This window comes from Haliotis rubra, unplaced genomic scaffold (assembly GCF_003918875.1).
Source record: "Haliotis rubra isolate DU_JTF1 unplaced genomic scaffold, ASM391887v1 Scf523, whole genome shotgun sequence".
NCBI classification, from domain to species: Eukaryota; Metazoa; Mollusca; class Gastropoda; order Lepetellida; family Haliotidae; genus Haliotis; species Haliotis rubra.
Window position 1 is genome coordinate 223,562 of NW_025767217.1, and position 26,471 is coordinate 250,032.

At 42.3% G+C, this 26,471-nt stretch overlaps 1 protein-coding gene and 1 long non-coding RNA gene across 2 annotated transcripts; one reads left to right on the top strand and one right to left on the bottom strand.

The window, feature by feature from the left end:
- On the top strand, positions 1–26,471 carry LOC124252772. Its single transcript, XR_006892024.1, has 3 exons — positions 1–12; positions 4,340–4,347; positions 26,376–26,471. It is a non-coding gene; the product is annotated as an uncharacterized LOC124252772 (long non-coding RNA).
- LOC124252771 (histone H2A-like) lies at positions 3,514–7,376 on the bottom strand. Its single transcript, XM_046686427.1, has 2 exons — positions 7,260–7,376; positions 3,514–4,094 (listed from the first exon to the last, which is right to left on the bottom strand). Exon 2 carries the CDS (start codon positions 4,086–4,088, stop codon positions 3,681–3,683), a length of 408 nt encoding a protein of 135 aa, XP_046542383.1. The 5' UTR covers positions 4,089–4,094; positions 7,260–7,376; the 3' UTR covers positions 3,514–3,680.

A 26,471-nucleotide genomic window follows, 5' to 3' on the forward strand; every position in this document is an offset into this window, starting at 1 on the left:
ACAGCCACAGTCGTACAACCCTACATCTTCACGGCAGGAGTCAGTCAATGCATACAGCCACAGTCGTACAACCCTACATCTTCACGGCAAGAGTCAGTCAATCCATACAACCACCAGTCGTACAACCCTACATCTTCACGGCAGGAGTCAGTCAATGCATACAACCACCAGTCGTACAACCCTACATCTTCACGGCAAGAGTCAGTCAATCCATACAACCACCAGTCGTACAACCCTACATCTTCACGGCAAGAGTCAGTCAATGCATACAACCACCAGTCGTACAACCCTACATCTTCACGGCAGGAGTCAGTCAATCCATACAACCACCAGTCGTACAACCCTACATCTTCACGGCAGGAGTCAGTCAATACATACAACCACCAGTCGTACAACCCTACATCTTCACGGCAAGAGTCAGTCAATCCATACAACCACCAGTCGTACAACCCTACATCTTCACGGCAAGAGTCAGTCAATGCATACAACCACCAGTCGTACAACCCTACATCTTCACGGCAAGAGTTAGTCAATGCATACAACCACCAGTCGTACAAACCTACATCTTCACGGCAAGAGTTAGTCAATGTATACAACCACCAGTCGTACAACCCTACATCTTCAAGGCAAGAGTGCGTCAATGCATACAACCACAGTCGTACAACCCTACATCTTCACGGCAAGAATCAGTCAATGCATACAACCACCAGTCGTACAACCCTACATCTTCACGGCAAGAGTCAGTCAATGCATACAACCACCAGTGGTACAACCCTACATCTTCACGGCAAGAGTCAGTCAATACATACAACCACCAGTCGTACAACCCTACATCTTCACGGCAAGAGTCAGTCAATACATACAACCACAGTGGTACAACCCTACATCTTCACGGCAAGAGCCAGTCGATGAGTTGAAGCATCCACCAGCCTCCAGCGTTTCACCACTTCATCTGTAGCGACATTACATTGTACCAATGGCGAAAATACATTAGATAGATAACTGTAAGTGTACGTCAATATGTACGTTAAACACTTCCCACGATCCTTTATGAGTCAACGAAACGAACGAACGAATTGAAACGAATTCCATATATAGAAGTCCCCGCGCCAGTAAACCCAAACGTCCACTGGCGGGACCTCTCTTTTTATTAATACACTGTGTTATTGTGCTGTACAATTACATCGCTTCAGTGGTCTAGTTGACAGAGTGTATAAGACGTTAGATGGTATACCTGTCATCTTGGCTGTCACTCGGCAATAATCCCAATATCCATGTCCACATGTGACCCCATTTCTCAACCCTTGGAAGGCGTCCCAAACTCTGTAATCATGGTAATTATAGGTGGGGCAGGACCGTAGCCGCAGAACTTAAGACATTTGGGGCAGCGAGATAGGCTAGTGGTTAAAGAACCAGGGTCGATTCCCACATGGGGATAGCCCATTTCTGGTGACCCCCGCCGTGATATAGCTGGAATATATTTAGCTCACCTAAAACAGTGAATTCATATTAGTCATCTTGGGCAGAAGAGGCATCTGTTAGCAATTTCTCAAACGAAACGGGCATTCATATTCAACAAATTTAACCAAACGAAATGAAAAATTGGTGTACGACTTAAAGATATGACTGAAACTGAAGAATTCGTGGCGAATCCTAACATGGCTTAGTATGCTGTTGTCTGAATCACCTCTGTTGCCATAGCTCTGTTGGAAGTTTAAAATTAATACGCTAAATATACAGGAACGTTCCCATAAACCTCAGACCAGGATATTCCCTGTGAAATGTAAGCTGAAGATTGAAGTTTACTCGACACATACATAATCACTTTATAATAAACGTTAATTTTCTAATGAGCCTTACAAGACACATGCTCAAAGCGCTATCACACAATCTGATTATTATTACCCCGGATAACCCAAGCTGCCTGTGAGGCGCTGGACGGTTAATAGTCACTTGACTTATCCCACCGGGTACCCATTTTCTGCTGAGTGAACAGAGGCAATTTTGAACAAACTCACTTGCCGAAGGTGAGACTACATGAATCGCATGTGCTTCGGTGTGGGGCAGGACTAATATCCTAGAACTCTCAGGGGTCAAGCTGCCAAACACGGTCACCTATCCATTTTTTGCACCCCCACCCTCTTTTGTGCTGAAAGTTTGTTAAAAGACCATTGAAACTCGGGTGAAAATGAAGTGTGCACCCCTCCTTTTCTCAAAAAGCTGTATCCGCCCCTGCAACTTTGCTTTACTTCAACTTGTTTGTGACCTGAGTTCTATGCACAGGACACCACACCGCACCGCACCACACCACACCACGTTGTTTTGAAAATCGAAGCTATATAATTACAATATTTAAAATAGTTATCACTCCTGGATACGTATCAAACTGGGTATAAAAATGAAATAGAGTTGGAAGGCCAAACATATCGTCAAACCGTTTGCGAAATACGCATCATGTCAGTAAGCGCATGTAAAATCTCTAAAGCAAGCAGGATCGTCAAAGAAAACACTCAGTCCGAAACATGGGAGCCGTTACGCAAACAAACGCACGCGTGGATCTGACGCTACGTCTGTGTCCCTATCCTTACTAAAAACCTCAATTTTCGAGAGTTCTATTAGCGCTCTTTGTAATGTCAAAATGACGATACACATTTTTGTTAACGATTTTTGAAACAATCACAATGCCATTAGCGATTTAAGTTCTCAGATACTTTGATAAAAATAGTCCCAGTCCTATCGTGCATTCTGATTGGATTGTCGTATTTTCGCCCATAACATCCATTGATTTGGAAACGAATCTTCTTGCAGGTTACGGAAAGGGGCGAGTGGTGACGACTGTGGAAATATAGACCTCAAGATCATCGAGGGTGATCTCTTGAATAATGTCGTCATGTACTGAGCATGTTTGTCGATGCTTTGATCAAAGCCGATACAACAATGTGTGTGTTGGTTTGTTACTTAACGTCGCTCTCACTATATTCCAGCTATATTGCGGCGGTTTGTAAATACTCTAGTCTGGACCAGATAATCCAGTGATCGACATGCATGAACATGGATCTACGGATATGACTGTCAACGAACCTGACCACCCGATCCCCTAAGTCGCCTCTTACTACAAAATCGGTTCCTGAAGACCCGGAATTCTAACCCGGATCTTCACGGGTGGCGACAACGTAAATCAGCTCTACACAATCATTTTGGATTCGAAATGTTGACGTGACGAGCCTACACTTTAGTCGTTATCACCCATTCTTCCTTAAGGTAATAAAACAGCAACGAAACACAAGAAACAGCAATATATATTTCAAATACTTGTAACATCAGTAAGTCATACAATCAAGATAACAAGTCAATGAAGAAAACTACGAATCTTATAAGTCTTTACAAGCAGCTGACTGTCGGGAAGCCAAAGTACCCACAACAAGGGAGATAACTAACGTCAACAAGGGAGACAACTTAGGTCCACAAGGGAGACAACTTAGGTCCACAAGGGAGACAACTTAGGTCCACAAGGGAGACAACTTAGGTCCACAAGGGAGACAACTTAGGTCCACAAGGGAGACAACTTAGGTCCACAAGGGAGACAACTTAGGTCCACACTTAGGTCCACAAGGGAGACAACTTAGGTCCACAAGGGAGACAACTTCGGCCCACAAGGGAGCTAACCACAAACATACAGTTCAGAACTCTTGGGACTGGGAGGACGCCGCGGCACTTGCTTTGCTGGACTTCTTCGGAAGCAATGCCTGTTGAATATTGGGGAGAACGCCGCCCTCGGATATCGTGACTCCACTCAAGAGTTTGTTTAGTTCGTCATCGTTTCTGATCGCCAGCTGTATGTGACGAGGGACGATCCTAGCCTTCTTGTTATCCCTCGCGGCATTTCCCGCCAGTTCTAGAACCTCTGCCGCTAGGTATTCTAGCACAGCCGCCATGTATACAGGAGCACCTGCGCCTATTCGTTCTGCATAGTTCCCCTTCCTGAGTAGCCGATGAAGTCGTCCCACGGGGAATTGGAGTCCGGCACGGGTAGATCTACTCTTGGACTTGCTGGCTTTGATCTTGCCGCCTTTACCGCGTCCAGACATGCTTTTCTGAAACACACACTTATGGTCTCAGTTCCTGGAAATGTGTTTTGACGCAAACATCTGATTCCATTTTAACCGAAAAGGAGTACAGATTGAGGGTAAAGTCCAGACTTGCTTCAATTATGACTTTCATACTTCACAGAAAATGGGATATAGTAGGTTTCTTTAAGTGAGTGAGTTGTGTTTTACGCCGCAGTCAGCAATGTTCCAGCTATATGGCGGCGGTCTGTAAATAATCGAGTCTGGACCAGACAATCCAGTGATCGACAGCATGAGCATAGAGTGCGCAATTGGGAACCGATGACATGTGTCAACCAAGCCAGCGAGCCTGACCACCCGATCCCGTTAGTCGCCCCTTACGAGGTGAGGTGAGGTGAGGTGAAATTGGGTTTTACGTCGTGCTTGAGAATATTTCGCTCATATGACGACGTGCATGCGTGTGTATGTGCGGCTGCTTGTACTAGCCAAGACTTAAGCTGGTGTTAAAGTGCTAGCCCACTGAGATACCATGCCGCAGTGAAGCATGAATACCCCACTCAGACACATTATACTGACTCCGAGCTGACCAGTCCTTGTTGTACCCATTAATGCCGAGCGCCAGGCAGGGACCAACAAGTACCATATTTTAACGTCTCTTGGTATGACGCGGTCGGGGATCGAACCCGCGACCTTCCGCTCTCCGGGCGGACGTTCTAACCACTACACCACGGAGGCGGTTCGCCCGTTACGAAAAGCATGGGTTGCTGAAGGTTCATTCTTACCCGGATCTTAACGGGTAGGTTTCTTTAAAAGAAACCAGGTATCGTTATTTAGTTCTTGTTTTGAAGGTGCCACTACTTCCCTGTATATATAGTCCTACATCCTAAAATGTCGACAAAGACAGGCACAGGGACTCTTGGTTGTCTATTCTTGTATTACTACTGAACATTCTAACACTAGATTTTACATATCTGCACTAACCATAATGTCATTAAGAGAACCATTCATTCAAAATTTCATTGTCCTCAATGAATTTGGTATTATGCCGCTTTTAGCAATATTTCAGCAATAGGCGGCGGGGGACACCAGAAATCGGCTTCACACATTGTACCCATGTGGGGAATCGAACCCGGGTCTTCGGCCTGACTAGCCAACGCTTTTACCACAAGGCTACCCCACTGCCCCACACACAACCAAAAGTACATTCTTAGAAATTTAGAAGAGCAATTTAATACATTCTCAATGTTAGTGGTTAAGTGAAAACAAACCAAATTTCTTCACATTTTGAACGAGCAAATTTGTTGGGTTATGGCCGATTGCAACAGTTTTCCAGTTACATCAGGGTGTGTTGGTCTGATGTGGGAGAGAAGCCTGGTGCGGTACAGACAAACCTAGACAGTGCGAAGAGGGATCCGAACATACGATCGTAAGTTTCTGCCCTGCCAAAGGGACGCAACTCTGCACATAACTGAGGAATAAAACAGATTTTCTCTTTGGTCCCTAGCTGTCTTTTCCTCTAACTAAAATTTGGGACTGACTGACTGAGTTTGGTTTTACGCCGCTTTTAGCAATATTCCAGCAATATCACGGCGGGGGACACCAGAAATGGGCTTCACTCATTGTACCCATGTGGGGATTCGAACCCGGGTCTTCGGCGTGACGAGCCAACGCTTTAACCACTAGACTACCCCACCGCACCCTAAAATTTGGGAAAGATTTCCGCACGTAACCCCCGTATTTCTTCTGATCATTCTGTGCCTAAGAATATAGGCCTATGGTTTTCATTAAATAATATAAATAATAATAATAATAAATAATGTGGGTATTTATATAGCGCTACATCCAGGTACTAATACCCGCTCATGGCGCTACAATACTATAGGAGAAAAAAATAGTTAAAACTATTTACAGAGAGTCAATGAACATGGAAAGTCTAGTAATAGACAGGACGAAAAAAGTGGGTAACCTAACCCTTAACCCCAAACCTAACCCTTAACCCCAAACCTAACCCTAAACCCAAACCCAAACCCTAACCCTAACCCCTCGAAATAATCCTAATAAATAGATGTATTCTACATTTCAAGCGGGGATTACGGGCGGAACTCTAACTAAAATGTGTGGGTTTTAGTTCGTTATGACAGTCGACTGTACTTGCAACCTTCAAATTCGAAACATGTACTGGGACATGATTGGTCGTCGTGTGCAACAAAGGGATCCTCCTTAACAGAACCTGGACCAATTGGAAGCTGCTTTACACGTGGAATGGCGTAGACTGCCCCTTCAGAGTATCAGGAGGCAGGCAGGGGTAAGAGGAGGAGCGTGCTGACTGTTATACAGTCACATGGAGGTTATACTCGGTATTGACCTTGAATCGTGTAAGACACGCAAAATGACATTTTGAATGTTCACATTCCCCAATAAATTCAACATTAAACATTCCGGGGCCATACTTGTACAGACATGGTTTTGTGTAAAAATCGGTGTTTGTTTAATGAGCAATTATCATAAATTCAACATGGATTCCAATCATTGTGTCATTTTTATGAGTCAAAGGATCATACGGGTCAGACAAATTCATGTTTTTCCATCGTGGTCACCACGACACGTACGCGTTGAAAACCTACCATTGCAAAAATACAGGGGTGCTTAATTAAGTTATTTGTGTGTATGTTTGTTGCTCAGCGATTCGCCCGACAGTAGTTAGATATGTAATGGGTGTCTCTAAATGATGTAGTCTAGACCAGACAAGTCGGTGATCCACACCATGAGCGTCGTCATATACAACTGGGTTACGATGACATGTTGCACCTTGTGTATGAACCTAAACACGCGATCAAGTCAGTCGACAAGAATAGGTTGCTGGAGACGAATTCTACCTTGCATTTGCATTTTCACGGGAGTTTGAGGGTTTGATCATGTGTGTGTGTGTGTGGGGGGGGGGGGTTGGATGTGGGGAGAGTAACTTTAAAGCAGCATCCATCATATGCACCCATCTGCGTATATAACACAATTCAATTTTTGAACCTGAATTTTGAAAAATGTCTTCGTCAACTAACGATAACATACTGAATACAGATATTTCGTCTATGTGGGTACATACACCAACTCTCATACTTTCCGATTTAAGGATTGAAGTTTAGCTTTAATGAACATTCGCCAGTATATATGTATAACATCATGAAGGAAACTCACAGCTGATGTTGTCAGCCTCCCAGTTCATCCCAGCAATGGCTGATTTCACTCGTGCACTTCCCGCGCTCTGTCACATGACAAATCACGTGCACTGAACAATGTTGCGTTTGCGAGAAGATATTTTGTTTGTTGGGAACGCTGACACAAAACGTGCCAAGAGTGCTGTTCGTGTGGGTGTGATAAGCGCTCGTAATATCGCATTTATGTTGCTTATCAGGTGGATTTGTTTGTTGTTGTTGATTATTTTGGTTTTGTTGTTGTTGTTGTTTTGTTTTGTATTGTTTTGTTTTTCGGGGGTGGGGGTTTAACGCCGCACTCAGCAATATTCTAGCTATTTGGCGACTGTCTGTAAATAATTGATTCTAGACCAGACAATCCAGTGATCAACAAAATGAGCATCAATCTACACGATTGGGATACGATGACATGTGTCAACCAAGTTAGCGAGCCTGCCAACCCGATCCCGTTAGTCGCCTCTTACAAGCATAGGTTGCTGAAGATCAATTCTAACCCGGATCTTCACGGGTATGAACGCAAATGTAGATGACTATGCATGACGTTGGAAACAAGTGAATGTGTTTTAGTGACATTTTCAGTCACAAACGTTACGTTTTCAGAGTTTTTGTCAATAGAAAACATTGTGTTGTTTCAGTTCGACATTGTTGTTGAAGATAGATTGCTTATAACACATTCTTTCTTTAACAAACATCGAGCCTGACCGCCGGATCTCGATAGTCGCCTGAAGGCCCAATCTAACCAGGATCTTCACGAGTTTATACTTGATAGTGTGAGAGTGTGATCTTCACGTTTAGTGGAACAGATTTGCATTTCATTTCATTTGCAAATGGCATTGACTAAAAACCCAAAGATTTTAATATATGCCAGTTCGTTACAAGCGTGTTCGTCACAAACATAGTTTACAGTATTTAGTGATCACGTGTGTGGGCAATCAATAACGTATTTAACCAGGTCATCATCGGGCCTGACCACTACTCTTAGTTTGTTGCTGCACAAGACCTTACAATGTTCATATCAGCCTGCGACCGCCTCCGTGGTGTAGTGGTTAGAGCGTCCGCCCGGAGAGCGGAAGATCGCGGGTTCGATCCCCGACCGCGTCATACCAAAAGACGTTGAAAATATGGTACTTGTTGGTCCCTGCCTGGCGCTCGACATTAATGGGTACAACAAGGACTGTTCGGCTCGGAGTCAGTATAGTGTGTCTGAGTGGGGTATTCATGCTTCACTGCGGCATGGTTTCTCAGTGGGCTAGCACTATAAAACCAGCTTCAGTCTTGGCTAGTACAAGCAGCCGGACTTACACACACGCATGCACGTCGTCATATGAGCGAAATATTCTCAAACACGACGTTAAACCCAATTTCACCCCACCTTACCTCACCTCATATCAGCCTGCATTTAATCAATCACAATATTCATATCAGCCTGCATACAATCAATCACAATGTTCATATCAGCCAGCATTCAATCATTCACAATGTTCACATCAGCCAGCATTCAATCATTCACAATGTTCACATCAGCCAGCATTCAATCATTCACAATGTTCATATAAGCCAGCATTCAATCATTACAATGTTCATATCAGCCAGCATTCAATCATTCACAATGTTCATATCAGCCAGCATTCAATCATTCACAATGTTCACATCAGCCAGCATTCAATCATTCACAATGTTCATATCAGCCAGCATTCAATCATTCACAATGTTCATATCAGCCAGCATTCAATCATTCCATGGACATCCTTACAATGTTGATATCAGCCTGCATTAAGTCATTACCTGAACGTCCTTACCATGTCATACCAAACGTGATGTTAATTGTTATTTCCCTGCCTGGTGTTGGTCATTAAATGAACTCATATGTGGCCAGTATTCTATGTGTGAGTGGAGTAGCCACGTGAAACTGTCACATGCTATCTCAATAGGTTAGCACTATGGTACTGTATCTTTACTGACAGTACAGGTCACGCAGTGTACATGGGTGCAGTAGTCTTAGCGCTACAATCATTTTCACTATCACCACCGAATCTTTTGAAATGCTTTTGACCAATATTTATATAACTAATTCATACACATGTATTATATTTTATTACCATCTGTCGCTACCCAATTCCACCTCACTCTCACACTCACTAGCATGTATCCATTCACAAGGTTTACATGTCCAGAGAAGACAGCTCTATTTTCATTGATCAGACATCACTGTGTGCCCATACACCACACATTTGTCTGTAGAAATACATGTACTTATAAAACACTAGGTGACACTGCGAATTTCCACACCAACCTATTAACACGCTGACGCTTTGCGCTGCGGAACACTTTATACAACGTATTTTCATTGTAAACACGCGTACACTTCTGACTCTCTGTTTGGAGTCTGCAGATAATACTGAATTGATTGGAAATGCTTCTGTTAATGGATAGAGGTGGAATGTATTTGTATCACGTGTCTACGCACATGTCAGCCATCAACCCAGAAATCGTGTCCTAATCAGCGTTTGGTCTGGCACGTGATATGCTAAAAACGTATTATTAGGTAGCCCGGTCTCACAGTATGATGGACTGGTTCGCTAATTACACTGATGAGGACATACCAACTGACCCGTGCGCGTGGACTGAGGTAATCTGCTCAATAGGTGTGTTTAAAAGTCGTCTGCTCCATAGGTGTGTTTAAAAGTTGTCTGCTCAAATGGTGTGTTTAAAAGTCGTCTGCTCCATTGGTGTGTTTAAAAATCGTCTGCCCCATTGGTGTGTTTAAAAGTGTTAGCTTCAAAGGTGTGTTTAAAAGTCGTTTGCTCCATAGGAATGTTTAAGAGTCGTCTGCTCCATTGGTGTGTTTTTAAAAGTCGTCTGCTCCATTGGTGTGTTTAAAATCGTCTGCCCCATTGGTGTAAGGTTTTAAAAGTCGTCTGATCTCGTCTGCTCCATTGGTGTGTTTAAAAGTGTCTGCTCCAAAGTTGTCGTTGATTGATGTTTGATTGATTGGTGTGTTTAAAAGTCGTCTGCTCCATTGGTGTGTTAAAACGTCGTCTGCTCCATTGGTGTGTTTAAAAGTCGTCTGTTCCATTGGTGTGTTTAAAAAGTTTCTGCTCCATTGGTGTGTTAAAAGTCGTCTGCTCCATTGGTGTGTTTAAAAGTCGTCTGCTCCATTAGTGTGTTAAAGTCGTCTGCTCCATTGGTGTGTTAAAAGTCGTCTGCTCCATTGGTGTGTTTAAAAGTCGTCTGCTCCATTGGTGTGTTAAAAGTCGTCTGCTCCATTGGTGTGTTTAAAGTCGTTCTCCATTCTCCATGAGGTGTGTTTAAAAGTCATTTGCTCCATCGGTGTGTTTAAAAGTCGTCTGCTCCATAGGTGTGTTTAAAAGTCGTCTGCTCCATAGGTGTGTTTAAAAGTCGTCTGCTCCATTGGTGTGTTTAAAAGTCGTCTGCTCCAAAGGTGTGTTAAAAGTCGTCTGCTCCATTGGTGTGTTTAAAAGTCGTCTGCTCCATTAGTGTGTTTAAAAGTCATCTGCTCCATCGGTGTGTTTAAAAGTCGTTTGATCCATTGGTGGTGTTAAAGGTCGTCTGCTCCATTGGTGTGTTAAAAGTCGTCTGCTCCATTGGTGTGTTTAAAGTCGTCTGCTCCATAGGCGTGTTTAAACGTCGTCTGCTCCATTGGTGTGTTAAAAGTCGTCAGCTCCATTGGTGTGTGTTAAAAGTCGTCTGCTCCATTGGTGTGTTTAAAAGTCGTCTGCTCCATTGGTGTGTTTAAAAAGTCGTCTGCTCCATAAAAAGTCGTCTGCTCCATTGGTGTGTTTAAAAGTTGTCTGCTCAAATGGTGTGTTTAAAAGTCGTCTGCTCCATTGGTGTGTTTAAAATCGTCTGCCCCAGTGGTGTGTTTAAAAGTCGTCTGCTCCGTAGATGTGTTTAAGAGTCGTCTGCTCCATTGGTGTGTTTAAAAGTTGTTTGATTGATAGGTGTGTTTAAAAGTCGTCTGCTCCATTGGTGTGTTAAAACGCCGTCTGCTCCATTGGTGTGTTTAAAAGTCGTCTGCTCCTTTGGTGTCTTTAAAGGTTGTTTGATTGATAGGTGTGTTTAAAAGTCGTCTGCTCCATTGGTGTTTTAAAAGTCGTCTGCTCCATTGGTGTGTTAAAAGTCGTCTAGTCCATTGGTGTGTTTAAAAGTAGTTTTCTTCAAACATGTGTTTAAAAGTCGTTTGATTAATAGGTGTGTTTAAAGGTCGTCTGCTCCATAGGTGTGTTAAAAGTCGACTGCTCCATTGGTGTGTTTAAAAGTCATCTGCTCCATTGGTGTGCTAAAAGTCGTCTGCTCCATAGGCGTGTCTAAAAGTCGTCTGCTCCATAGGTGTGTTTAAAAGTAGTTTTCTTCAAAGATGTGTTTAAAAGTCGTTTGCTCCATAGGTGTGTTTAAAAGTCGTTTGATGCATAGGTGTGTTTAAAAGTCGTCTGCTCCTTAGGTGTGTTAAAAAGTCGTCTGCTCCATTGGTGTGTTAAAAAGTCGTCTGCTCCATAGGCGTGATTAAAAGTCGTCTGCTCCATTGGTGTGTTAAAAGTCGTCTACTTCATTGGTGTGTTTAAAAGTAGTTTTCTTCAAAGATGTGTTTAATAGTCGTTCGATTAATAGGTGTGTTTAAAGGTCGTCTTTCCATATGTGTGTTAACGGTCGACTGCTCCACTGGTGTGTTTAAAAGTCATCTGCTCCATTGGTGTGCTAAAAGTCGTCTGCTCCATAGGCGTGTCTAAAAGTCGTCTGCTCCATAGGTGTGTTTAAAAGTAGTTTTCTTCAAAGATGTGTTTAAAAGTCGTTTGCTCCATAGGTGTGTTTAAAAGTCGTTTGATGCATAGGTGTGTTTAAAAGTCGTCTGCTCCATAGGTGTGTTAAAAAGTCGTCTGCTCCATAGGTGTGTTAAAATATCGTCTGCTCCATTGTTGTGTTTAAAAGTCGTCTGCTCCATAGGTGTTTTAAAAGTCGTCTACTCCATAGGCTTGTTCAAAGGCGTCTGCTCCATTGGTGTGTTAAAAGTCGTCTACTTCATTGGTGTGTTTAAAAGTAGTTTTCTTCAAACATGTGTGTAATAGTCGTTTGATTAATAGGTGTGTTTAAAGGTCGTCTTTCCATAGGTGTGTTAACGGTCGACTGCTCCATTGGTGTGTTTAAAAGTCATCTGCTCCATCGGTGTGCTAAAAGTCGTCTGCTCCATAGGCGTGTCTAAAAGTCGTCTGCTCCATAGGTGTGTTTAAAAGTAGTTTTCTTCAAAGATGTGTTTAAAAGTCGTTTGCTCCATAGGTGTGTTTAAAAGTCGTTTGATGCATAGGTGTGTTTAAAAGTCGTCTGCTCCATAGGTGTGTTAAAAAGTCGTCTGCCCCATAGGTGTGTTAAAATATCGTCTGCTCCATTGTTGTGTTTAAAAGTCGTCTGCTCCATAGGTGTTTTAAAAGTCGTCTGCTCCATAGGCGTGTTTAAAAGTCGTCTGCTCCATTGGTGTGTTAAAAGTCGTCTAGTCCATTGGTGTGTTTAAAAGTAGTTTTCTTCAAACATGTGTTTAAAAGTCGTTCGATTAATAGGTGTGTTTAAAGGTCGTCTGCTCCATAGGTGTGTTAAAAGTCGACTGCTCCATTGGTGTGTTTAAAAGTCATCTGCTCCATTGGTGTGCTAAAAGTCGTCTGCTCCATAGGCGTGTCTAAAAGTCGTCTGCTCCATAGGTGTGTTTAAAAGTAGTTTTCTTCAAAGATGTGTTTAAAAGTCGTTTGCTCCATAGGTGTGTTTAAAAGTCGTTTGATGCATAGGTGTGTTTAAAAGTCGTCTGCTCCTTAGGTGTGTTAAAAAGTCGTCTGCTCCATTGGTGTGTTAAAAAGTCGTCTGCTCCATAGGCGTGATTAAAAGTCGTCTGCTCCATTGGTGTGTTAAAAGTCGTCTACTTCATTGGTGTGTTTAAAAGTAGTTTTCTTCAAAGATGTGTTTAATAGTCGTTCGATTAATAGGTGTGTTTAAAGGTCGTCTTTCCATATGTGTGTTAACGGTCGACTGCTCCACTGGTGTGTTTAAAAGTCATCTGCTCCATTGGTGTGCTAAAAGTCGTCTGCTCCATAGGCGTGTCTAAAAGTCGTCTGCTCCATAGGTGTGTTTAAAAGTAGTTTTCTTCAAAGATGTGTTTAAAAGTCGTTTGCTCCATAGGTGTGTTAAAAAGTCGTCTGCTCCATAGGTGTGTTAAAATATCGTCTGCTCCATTGTTGTGTTTAAAAGTCGTCTGCTCCATAGGTGTTTTAAAAGTCGTCTGCTCCATAGGCGTGTTTAAAGGTCGTCTGCTCCATTGGTGTGTTAAAAGTCGTCTTGCTCCATCGAAGTGTGTTTAAAAGTCGTTTGCTCCATAGGTGTGTTTAAAAGTCGTTTGATGCATAGGTGTGTTTAAAAGTCGTCTGCTCCATAGGTGTGTTTAAAAGTCGTCTGCTCCATAGGTGTGTTTAAAAGTCGTCTGCTCCATAGGTGTGTTTAAAAGTCGTCTGCTCCATTGGTGTGTTTAAAAGTCGTCTGCTCCATTGGTGTGTTAAAAGTCGTCTGCTCCATAGGTGTGTTAAAAAGTCGTCTGCTCCATTGGTGTGTTTAAAAGTCATCTGCTCCATAGGTGTGTTAAAAAGTCGTCTGCTCCATTGGTGTGTTCAAAAGTCGTCTGCTCCCTTGTTGTGGTAAAGAGTCGTCTGCCCAATTGGTTTGTTAAAAAGTCGTCTGCTCCATTTGTGTGTTTAAAATTGGTCTTCTCCATTGGTGTGTTTAAAAGTCATCTGCTCCATCGGTGTGTTTGATAGTCGTTTGATCAATAGGTATATTCAAAAGTCGTCTGCTCCATTGGTGTGTTTAGAAGTCGTCTACTCAATAGGTGTGTTAAAGGTCGGGGGGCGGTGGGGTAGTCTAGTGGTTAAAGCGTTGGCTCGTCACGCCAAAGACCCGGGTTCGAATCCCCACATGGGTACAATGAGTGAAGCCCATTTCTGGTGTCCCCCGCCGTGATATTGCTGGAATATTGCTAAAAGCGGCGTAAAACCAAACTCAGTCAGTCAGTCAGTCAGTTAAAGGTCGTCTCATCCATAGATGTGTTTAAAAGTCTTTTGATCCATAGGTGTGTTTAAAAGTCGTTTGATCCATAGATGTGTTTAAAAGTCGTCTGCTCCATTGGTGTGGTTAAAAGTTGTCTGCTCTATAGGTGTGTTTAAAAGTCGTTTAATCCACAGTTGCCTGTTCATTCAGAGTGGATAAAACGTCAACGCTCATTATGAAAACACCATTAATATATTTCTGACAAACATCGACCTTTAGGTCATTCTTGCAATCATAAGAATTTATCGGTCAATGTTAAACAGTAGATCTAACACTATATGATACGTTCCACGACCAATAAGCATCAGTTGAACCTCGCTGTATAAGGACAGGGTTTGTGTCCGCATCATCAACTGTGGTAAACCAAACACTCTGCAGCATAAGACCAACTGGGCAACAGTTTAACAATGACCACATCTTTATCACAGGTTGATGGTAGTCGTCTACAGCACCAAGGATGAACAAATTCCCTGTTTCTTTCTAGTGACATGATAAACGCCAGCTGTCATGTTTTAGAGTCATCACAGGTCCAGTCGACCTTCTCAAGTCTCGGAAATACTCGTATAATGATTACAGGCCCAGTGGACCTTCTCAAATCTTGGAAACACTCGTATCACGTACTTCGTTTCTACGACTTGAAGTAGTGCAGCACGTACACTGGTTCAGGTGTCGCTGGTCTGAGTAGCTTTGATTACAATGTGAAACGGACAAAGGAAGACACAATATTAACCCGAATTGATCCAAGGTAGCTGCATTAACAACCAGTATCTTAGCGACATCGGAGCACGTCAGTAATATGGACTTCATTAGATGGTTACACAGGAAGCTGATGATCTGAAGCCCTTGTCCATTTCACAACTCTCCATGCAAGTAGAGGTAAGTGTCATATGAATTTTATGAATTTCATAACCATCCATTTTCGTTTATATAATATATAAAATGCAATATTACATTTTTAAATAACGATCTCAAGATCTTCTTTCGTTTATGTCGTTTATTAAAATTACAGTTACATTTACATTATATTTAGATTTGTTTATAGAGGCATCTCAGGTTCGGACATTTTGTTATGAAAATAGGTAAATAAAATTGGGTAAATGTAAACACAATGAGTTTGCAAATATGAAGCATCAAACATTTGTGTCTGCATCGCCAGTCTTAGCGATGTCGCACCGGGACGGATTTCACAGGGCCTGACAGCAAAATAGTAATATAACTGGACCGTGTCATAAATTTTCTCGTGTCCATAAACTAGCACAAGAGGGTCAGCATTTACAAGCTTGGTATCTGCATCGTTCATTAGGTTTTATTGACCGATCAAATACCCCAGAGAACCGTCAATCTGCCATACACCTCAACCGGACTGTAATTAATACCACCATTATATCTTTGTTTACTGGATTTGTCATTTAATGTGATATACACTGAGCAAACCATTATTTTGGGAGATAAACAGTGCAGGTGGGATTATGTACAGATAAGTCGTTGGGCACTTGCAAACAAATACTATGACGTTTAGTGAGTGAGGGAGTGAGTTTTGTTTTACGCCTCTGTTAGCAATATTCCAGCAATATCACGGCTGGGGACACCAGGAATGGGCTTCACACATTGACGTTTTTAGTAAGAGCCGGGGTGGTGGTTAGCCCAGATAGTTTAATTGTCACGCCGAATCTTGGGTTTAATTTCCAACATGGGAACAATGTGTGAAGCCCATTTCTGGTGTTCCCCGCCTTGATATTGCTTTGATATTGCTAAAAGCGGCGTAAAAGAATATTCACTCATCTGATTAGTCATCTGCATGTTTTTTCATGCAAGGGTCCTATGTAAAGGTTTGCAAAATATGGCCCTTTTTTTAAACGTGGAACTTTGTCAGTTACGCGATATTACACCGTGTCGTTGATACGCCGATTTTCACAAACGTTGTTATTTTGATCGAGTCTGTTGACCAGTTAATTTTTAAAGGATTCATTGTAGTTCAGTATGAATCAGGAAGACTGATGTGTTGCAGCACGTCCTTTTTCATTTACGGGTTTCTATGTCTGAGGTAGGTTAGCCAAGTGGAACATGTGTCCGCCTTTCTGGTAGTGAACCTGGGTTCAAATCTGAATGTGTTCATGTTGTTAACCATCGCGCTTTATTCCTAAATATTTTTGCGCCAGTATGGATAACTGATCCGAAACACGGGCAGTGACAATATCCTAAATGATAAATAAATATCCAAATAAATCTAAGCAACAGAAGCAGTCCCATAAATATCCATAAATCCCTTCTGAAAACAGAAGCGCATTGTATTCAAAGACATACGCTCAAGGACTGGCGTGTCTCCATTAGCACCGTTTAATGGTCGTTTTGAATGAATGAATGAGTGAGTGAGTGTGGTTTTACACCTCTTTTAGCATTTCAGCAATATCACGGCGGGGTACACCAAAAATGGGCTTCACACATTGTACCCAGGTCGTATTGAATGCAGGTGCCTATCATTCGCGCACGCACTCACTCACTCAATCACTCACTCGCTAACCTTGAACATTCGGGTTAGAATTGATCTTCAGCAACCAATGCTTGTCGTTAGAAGCGACTAAAGGGATCGGATAGTCAGGCTCGCTGACTTGGTTGACAAATGTCATTGTATCCTAATTGCCTAGATCGATGCTCATGCTGTTGATCACTGGGTTGTCTGGTTCAGACTCGATTATTTACAGACCTCCACCATATAGCTGGGATATTGCTGAGTGCGGCGTAAAGCTAAACTCACTCGCTAACTGTACGCGCTATGTGAACATTCATCCCAAGCATTAACTCGATGTATGGCTTATCGCTGATCTTCAGAATGTAAATTGGCAGGCCATAATACGACCGAATCGTTTATGGCCAAGTGTATTTTCCCGTAGAGAGAGAAATAACTGTAATTCATGTTTATCGACTAATATAACATGACCTGGTACTAACACTGGTTAATGGAAACAATACCCAGATCCCTATCCAGTCAATATGATAAGCGGTGTAATTCACGTTTATCGACTAGAATGACATACAATTCTACTTAAACACGATGGCGATGAGCGTTAACAATCTCGGTTATTAATTCCATTTAGTCTAACGCCTATTGTTTTATTGATCTTAAGTCTTGTCGGAGTTCCCACGTGGCCTTTCAGAATAGACCTTGATTCAATCAACATGGATTTATGAGTCCGAAAGGTACAAACAGTATAAGCTCGTAAATTTGGATGAAATTCTCCAGAATAGCATATTTCTGCAATACGGAATAAGAATACATGTATACTGTTTTGTCGCTATATGTTTGCTATTCTACTAGGTTTGCCTAGATATTGGATTACCGGGGTCCACAGTAACAGAAACTTTGCTTGTATAAATGAGATATTTTACTCTTTGTTTGGTCGAAGATACAGGCTAAAAAATAACTTATAAACTAATAAAGCGTCCTTTTTTTATCAACCAAAATCACTCACTCACTCACTCACTCATCAACCAATCATCAATCAATCATCAATTAATCATTCACTCACTCACACACCGTGAGCGAAATGCGCAATATGCCGGAAAGCACACGGTAAATCTCCAAATCATCGTCATCATCATCATCATCATACTCGTACTGGTTATTTTGACTGTGTTTAAATTATTATTTATATGTAAATCAAAGTATTCTATAGATATAATCTTCAGCCAAATTGGACATCAACTCACTAACACCTTCCAAACAGAGGTATTTTAAATTTGTGTTACAAAAAGAACAAAAACAATTTATTGAATAAAAACATGTTTCGCACTTACCATACTTTTTCATGTTTAAATTTAAACCCGTTACCTCTAAGATGTTCCGACCGAGTATATAAGTAATGATGTATATAACAGTAATGATGATTGACTGTCGTACATTTCAGTGATCTCCGTTTGATGTTCCAGCACAGTGGTAGGGAAGCCTGACACAGACTGCCGTGTGATTGCCTCCTCGGATAACTCGCTGTCAGATGCCACGTACTCCTATCTCTGTTATAAACATACTCAGGAGCGGTTCCGTTACTTCAATGGATTCCACTGTTACCGAGGAAACCTGGCTCGCTTATGCAACTTCAGAATGAAGGTCAGGGGAGATAACTGTGATTTTACTCTGAGATTCCTGTTGCGTTGGATTCGTGAAGCGTTGTTAATTTATGGTGTTGTGTAACATGGAAAAAACAATATATATTCGGATTGGTTGATCCGCTGGGACATTCCGGGAGTGTTTACAAAGGGACGTGTTTGATTGTGCTACTGGGAAATGGAATGATGCCTCTGTGAACTTTTTCAAATTCGTCTGAGGCCTTAATCTTATTATTCCTGAATATCGAAGATACATTGAAAGACTGATTCCCTGCTTGTATAACTTGTCTTAGTGTATATATTAAGCGTTTGTGCAGTGACTTAACTTGGAGAGTTATTTGACTCAAAGGCATAGATTGCCTTCATCATCATGGTTAACGCTACCGACAACGTCCTTCAAGAATCCAACATCAGGATTTCTAACCAAACTGGCACCAACGCCATTGAGAACCACTACCTCAGACCGTCCGTGGACTTCACCCCTCATATCGGCTTCGTTATTTTCTACAACGGCATCATCATCCCCGTCGCCTACATCGGCAACCTCTTCACATACATCATCGTCTGCATGATGTCCAAGTACAGAGACAGCGTTCCCGACACCCTCATCGGCGGCCTTGCGTTAAACGACGTCCTCACCGCAATCGTAGTCTTCACCCCAAGCATCATTGCCTCCATCAGAGGCGAGTACTTCAACAGCCGCATCTTCTGCGAGTTCAGCGCCGTCACCGTCGTTTGGTACATCTACACCACCTTCGCCATCATCGTCCTCATCAACGTCGAACGATGGATAGCAATCACCAAACCATTTGTATACAAGCGTTTGAACTTCACACTCATGAAAATCAAAGCCATTATAACCCTTGAAGGTCTGTTCTGTCTTCTATTGGCGTCCATTCCGTTGGTGAAGTACCCTGTTCGTCTGAAGGCCGGGTGGTACTGTGCCATCACCGACAACAAGAAGGCGGACGGTTCGCACGGAGACCTCTACGTGGACGAGATCGTTTACATCACCATCATCCTTCTCTTCATTGGCATCATCGTCCTCGTCGGATGCAACATCAGCATTGCGTATGAGCTCAATCAAAACAAACTGTCACAGCCTGGATCTAAGGAAAATGAGAAGAAGAAGAAATTCGCTAAGTTGATGGGCGTGGTTGCCATGTTGTTTCTTGTCACATGGTTGCCTAATTTGGTGAGTACTGCAAAGTGTCTTACATGTAACATTTCACTGTGGTGGGAAAATTGAGATAAAATACATTTTTATTATTTTACTTCGAAACTGAAACCCAGAAACAAAAGACCCCAAAACATCCATGCTGAGTTTAGGAACATTTGAGTTCCACTCCTTGGCTTTGAACCAGTGACCCCAGCCGTGATATTGATAGAACGTCATGAAAAACGGCGCAAAACAATACTCACACACACACTATTTTTTTTCTCTTGTGCTTCCGATCTCCTATCCGCCCTAATCTTTCATTTCGACGTAAAATAAAGAAAACAACATTTCCTTATCGTACTTTTCCCACCGCAGTGAAACTGTGTGCCCTGGTGGGATAAAGAAAACCTCTCACACCCATCCACACAAAAACATAACAGCTTGATCATTCTTAATCTAAATTTTGTAGCAAAATGTCTCTGCAAAGCGACTCTATCTAAATTACACATTAAATTTAAGATTATTACCAAGTGGTCTAAATTTTTAAATTTCATCAAAACTAAGTAACACAATTAGTCAAAAACGTTCCTATTGTTTGTTTTATAAATTTTATTTGGTGTTATCGCTCGCCCGCTCTCTTGTTGGTGGAGGTTACAGATGAGAAACATATTATAAATACGGACGGTTTAAAAGCAGCCTAAACCTCACACACTCTTGACCGATTAGCATCGACTTCATTATTCCGTGATATTCGACATATCCAAACTTCATTATATCACTAGTTCGCTGTATGTCTTAAATGGACCTTCAGGCTGACGCAAACCATTAGACAATCATAATATTATTCTCAGCGGATCATTCATCCGCCTGCTCCGTTGTTAGTGCGGTGTTGTCGTCAGCGGCGCCGCAGAGGGTTGTGCAGAATCGCGTCCCGTGGGCGCGCCATAAATCAATACTTGGATATTCGAATTCCGGTTTGCCTTAATGTTCCGGGGCCTGTCTGCACCATATTCGTAGGTTTCATTAATTTGTTGAACGACTGAGACATGCATCACTTCGGGATTCCCTTCCACATTAAACAGACAAGCTGGAATCCTGTTCAGAGCAGCGTTAAATCACCGATCAATTCAAAATTTAGGTAATTGACATAATTGTTTCAGATTGTAGTTCAGCAAGGCTTATATATTAGTCTCTGAAGTGTATTCAAACATTTTCCATCCGATTTTAAACATTGGCATCCATATTTTGCCATCTCATATCGATCAATTTCTGCATGCTTAATGAGGTTTGAGTTATACAGAATTCGTCCAGTTTCTATAAGTTTCCGTTCAGCCTTCTATTTTCTATATACTAACGACGCCTGTCTGTTTATATTTTAGCCATCCACTGTGAAATTACTGGGTTTATGATGCTCTAATATATGTATGAACTGAATGGCATTCAGATCTGATCATAAACATGGCCGCTACAGCAGCCATATTGAAAGTATCTTGAGTGAGTGAGCTGTACACCGCATTTAGCAATATTCCAGCAATATCACGGCGGAGGACACCAGAAATGGGCTTCGCACATTGTACCCTTGTGGAGAATCGAACCCGGGTCATCGACAAGCGAACGCTTTAACCACTAGGCTACTCCACCGCCCCGAAAGCATCTTGAACCATCATGAATCCCGTTTGTCTGTTGAGAAGTAGGATAATTTACCAGTGCGGACATGCACATGAACATGGTGCAAGTACGTTTATATTACCTCACATGAAATACGAATTATGATTGGTTTAAGAGCGAGCAGTTTTCAGTACAGCCAAAATTACAACTTGGTCACGAATTTTATTAAACCAGCTACGAAATCAATCGGAACACATCTTACGTAACTTGTTTATCTCACGTATCGCTGAGTTTCTGAAATGTTTATCCGAATGCATTTGGTAAAGGAAAAGAACCCCGTTTTAAACTCATGTAACCTTCACAAATAAATGTCATAAGATCTATTTGTAGTTAAAAGATATGTCGTGAAGTTGTCTGGGTACATATTCCCACATGTTGGGTACTTCTCACCATACAAATAATGACGTACTAAAGAAGGTACGCAGTTTGTTACATTTATACCTTTTGAGATCGATTGACAACTTTCACTGTCTAAAATTACTTTTGCGCAGTTATAACCTTGTAAATATATATTTTCTGCATTTTCGGCTTTCGGCTTTATTTCCCAAAGCAGCCATTGTGTCACAAGTTAGGAGTGTTGCAAGAAACCAAACTTACGTACTTAAGCTGTGTGAGGGCAGGAGCTACCGGACACGCCTACGTTTTTCGCGAACACCTGGTGTCATCCCTAATTTTAATTGATCTATTCATACAATTGTCATTACTGTTTTCTTTTCTTCAGTTTGTATAGTTACGCCCCCGCCGTGTAAAATCGCGGGGTCACCAGAAATGGGTTTCACACATCCATATTGGGAGTCGAACACAGTATTCATCGTGACGAGTGAACACTTTAACCACTGGGCTAACCAACAATTCTCCTACAACCAACAAAATCTGCTACTGTATACTGATGTTCTCTTGCGTTGAAGATATTTACGCCTAAACTGCTTTGTATATATTCGTTTAATAAAAAAGGTAAAGATCCGAAATATAATGTTATATGAACGGCGTCTGTTTATAAACATAAACCCCAGGAAATAACCATTTTCCAAAGTTTCTTATTATGTTTCAATGGCAGAGATAAGGTGCGTAATACATCATGAAAATTTGGCAGATTCATTCCATGTAGCATGCAACGAGGAAATCAATTCCTTCTACAACACACCGCCGAGACCTGAGAACTGGCCCCGTCCACCAGAGCCAGTTGACATTGTATTTCCTTTCTGTGGCACTTGAAACAGATTACATAGCAATGTACTAGGGGCCTACATTCTAAGACATTAACAGTCTCGAGTATGAAGTCGATGGTGTCAAATTACGAAGACGTTGTCAACTTGGTACAGCTGTTCTGACACCGCGGGGAATCCTTGTCCCTATCGACCTGTGACTTAATGGACCGGGTGGTCTGTTCGGTGAAGTGGTTGAAGGTGTACCAGCGTACCCCAGCAGCGTGGGTTGGTGCTCAGAATATCGATCACTGGATTATCTGGTCTAGACCGCTGTTGTAGTGAGGCGTCGGGCGGCGTTAAACAACAATTGTAGCGGTGATATCATTCAAAACTTTTCGAAGTCAAGTGATTGAATTCGAACCACAGACGCTCTAATCCGGGGTCTGACGCCCTGGCCTTGTCTGAGAGGTCAGGTCAGGTCAGGTCAGGTCTGTGTAATGACTTCACTTCCTGATGTCACAGAGGGGCGTTGTATGCATTGGGACTTAGAGACAAAAGAAACTGTATCTCAGTTATAACTGTCAGTTGATTTTATCATAATTTCATATTTTTAATTTAAAACATCTGAAACCATATCAACAATATCCAAGGAATTGAATATACTGACGTGTCACAAAGAATAATTCTACATGCTCTAATTTCAAAAACAAAATTTGTTTTAAAACGTTTTAAGAAATTACATGCCGGCTGCTGACGTATATATCAGTCACATTATCTTTGAAAATTTATAGATTTACTGTATTCGGAACCAATTTTTATTTGAAACATTATAGGGTACATGTGAGTGTAAATTCATTTCGTACCCCAGTCTTTAATGAACCAATTTCAATGAAATGGTTTCCTGGATCGGGGGTGAGACGTTCAGGTTGACATGGTTGACAGTTGGAAAACAGTTATCAGTGTCCGGGTAGATGTTTGTTTGTTTGTTTGTTTAACGCCGCACTCAGCAATATGCCAGCTAAATAAATCGAGTCTGGACCAGACAATCCAGTGATCATCATCATGAGCATCGATCTGCGTAATTGGAAGATTGGTTGATTTTGTTCCATGCTTTTGTTTTTGCAGTTTGCGAACTTGGCCTGTTTGAATGGAGCTGGAAAGTGTGAGGAGCTTGAGTTTTGGGCTATGCGTATTGTCAATATGGGCGTCGCTGTCAACCCGATAGTGTACGGAGTTATGAAGAGGACGTACCGAAGAGGTTACATCTACCTACTGCACATGACAATACACTATATGACATGCACGCTCATCCCCAAGCCCAAATGTAAGTACACCGTACCTCAGAAAGAGTTAGTGAGTGAAACGCATTTATTCCACATCGGCAATTTTGTAACAGTGCTTTGACGCCGCACGATTCAGTATTCAGCAATTTTCCATATGGCGGCGGTCAGTAAATAATCCGGTTAACATAGGACCTATAAGTCTCACGAGGCGCTACTTCCGATACTACTTCCCGGCTCCCTTTGCGCGCGCCCACTTGCAATATGCGAGACGTAGCCCAGCTTATTTCCGGTACCAGATTTCTGGTGCCAAGCGTATATTCGAGACCCAGTGTTCTGGTTCCAAATATGACTTTACTAGACCGGACCAAGTGTAGAACCATCCTTGGCTAGCACAGCTGTTGTTGGCTAATTTAGGGATGGTTAGATTGGACATTTGTTATTCCTGAAAGGATTATCGGTTCCTTACTGTCAACTGACAACCATGAGACCATTCGAAAAGATATGAAACGTTGTTTGTCACCGTAAGAACTAAGGCCTCGCGAAATGCCGTGACCAACTTATGTAAGCGAGCCTGACCACCCAATCCCGTTACTCGTTTCTGACGACAAGCAAGCCTGGTTCCCTGGGTCTGTTGCGCCTGCGCTAACGCTCCAACAGTGCCTGGTTCCCTGGGTCTGTTGCGCCTGCGCTAACGCTAACTGTCGGAGCGTTAGCGCAGGCGCAACAGACCCAGGGAACCAGGCTGACGACAAGCATGGTTTGCTGAAGACAAATTCAGACCCGGATCTTCACAGGTGTGATGAAGTAGGACGACGGTGTGTTAACGGTGTGTGAGTGAGTTTAGTTTTACGCCGCTTTTAGCAATATTCCCGCAATATCACGGCGGCGGACACTGGTGTCCCCCGCCGTGATATTGCGGGAATATTAAAATCGGCTTAAAATCCTACTCACTCACTCACATGCCCATATTCGATTATTTTCAAACCGCCGCCTAAGAACTGAACTATTGCTACGTGTGACGTTAAACTACCAATAATTTCTACAATTTGCACGTGGACCAAACACAAATAAGAACCCAAAACATCGCGTGTTGCAAATCCCATCACGTGTGATTGTTTCCCAGTAGAAATAGTTACGTAGTTACAATAAATTGGCAAAGTTAACGTATCCATATTAAGACTGGTTGTCAATTACTGATGTCAAAATATGGTGGCGTGCGTGCAACTGTTATGTACAACTGTTATGTACTAGCAGAACACGTGTTCGCCTAGCACGTGCTTGTACACTAATCTGTCAATCAAAGCCCTGGTATTTAATTGCAGTGGAACAGCACACGATCAATTACTGCCAGTCAATGACAAATTGCCTTTCGAGAGTAAAGTAAACAGTCAACCTCAGTGTCTGTGTAATCGTATATTTAGCACAGCGACACTGTTGAAAAACCGCTGGTAACATCTTCAGTAAAGGAGAGGCATTTGTTATCGCGAATTCTGTAAAAATAATGGTCTTGTCTATCATGACGTTGTTTAAACCGATTGAGGAGGATTTCGTTTTGGCTTAGAGTACATTTGACGTTGAAGAAACACGTGACCTTACAAGATCACGCCTCCTGGTGACCGATGCAGGGACAAGGTCAAGGTCAAGGGGACCACTCCGAACTTCTTCTGACACATTCTGAACGTGGAGGTTACGGAAAGGGGCGAGTGGTGACGAATGATTATGAACTGCATGGCATGTGCAGTAAGTTGGAAATTTGAGTTGAAAAAGTCTTTAAAAATATAAATAGGAAGGGACACATTTAGATACGGGCATTTCTGGAGAAGCGAAAGAAAATGTACAAATCTAAGGAGGAGTGAGTGAATTTAGTTTTACGCTGCTTTTTGCAATATTCCAGCAATATCACGGATGGGGACACCAGAAGTGGGCTTCACACATTGTGGGGAATTGAACCAGGGTCTTAGGTAAGACCCGCGAACGCTTTAACTACTATGCTAACCCACCGCCCAATCTAAGAAGGAGGCAAAGGATGTGTAAATGATTCGCGGGCAATTTGGGTTTTATTGTCATTGTATGTTTGTGGGGGCGGTGGGGTAGCCTAATGGTTAAAGCGTTGGCTCGTCACGCCGAAGACCCGGGTTCGAATCCCCACATGGGCACAATGTGTGAAGCCCATTTCTGGTGTCCCCCCGCCGTGATATTGCTGGAATATTGCTAAAAGCGGCGTAAAACTAAACTCAGTCAGTCAGTATGTTTGTGAATACATTATTTATATTCTGACCGCCTCCGTGGTGTAGTGGTTAGAGCGTCCGCCCGAGAGCGGAAGGTCGCGGGTTCGATCCCCGACCGCGTCATACCAAAAGACGTTAAAATATGGCGCTCGACATTAATTGGTACAACAAGGACTGGTCGGCTCGGAGTCAGTATAATGTGTCTGAGTTGGGTATTCATGCTTCACTGCGGCATGTTATCTCAGTGGGCTAGCACTATAAAACCAGCTTCAGTCTGGGCTAGTACAAGCAGCCTCACATACACATACACACGCATGCACGTCGTCATGTGGGCGAAATATTCCCAAGCACGACGTTAAACCAAATTTCACCTCACATTTATATTCTTTTTCGATATCAATCTTTATTCAGAACTGAAGGCCACAGGCCCATAGTACAGGTATATACAAAGTTCAAAAGCAGAGTGGGTTTCTCTTCATTATCGCATGGTATATGAACAAAGCAATA

What these genes read in the sequence shown, in the direction of transcription:
- LOC124252771 (XM_046686427.1), bottom strand. Translation starts at nt 4,088, where the DNA reads ATGTCTGGACGCGGTAAAGGCGGCAAGATCAAAGCCAGCAAGTCCAAG.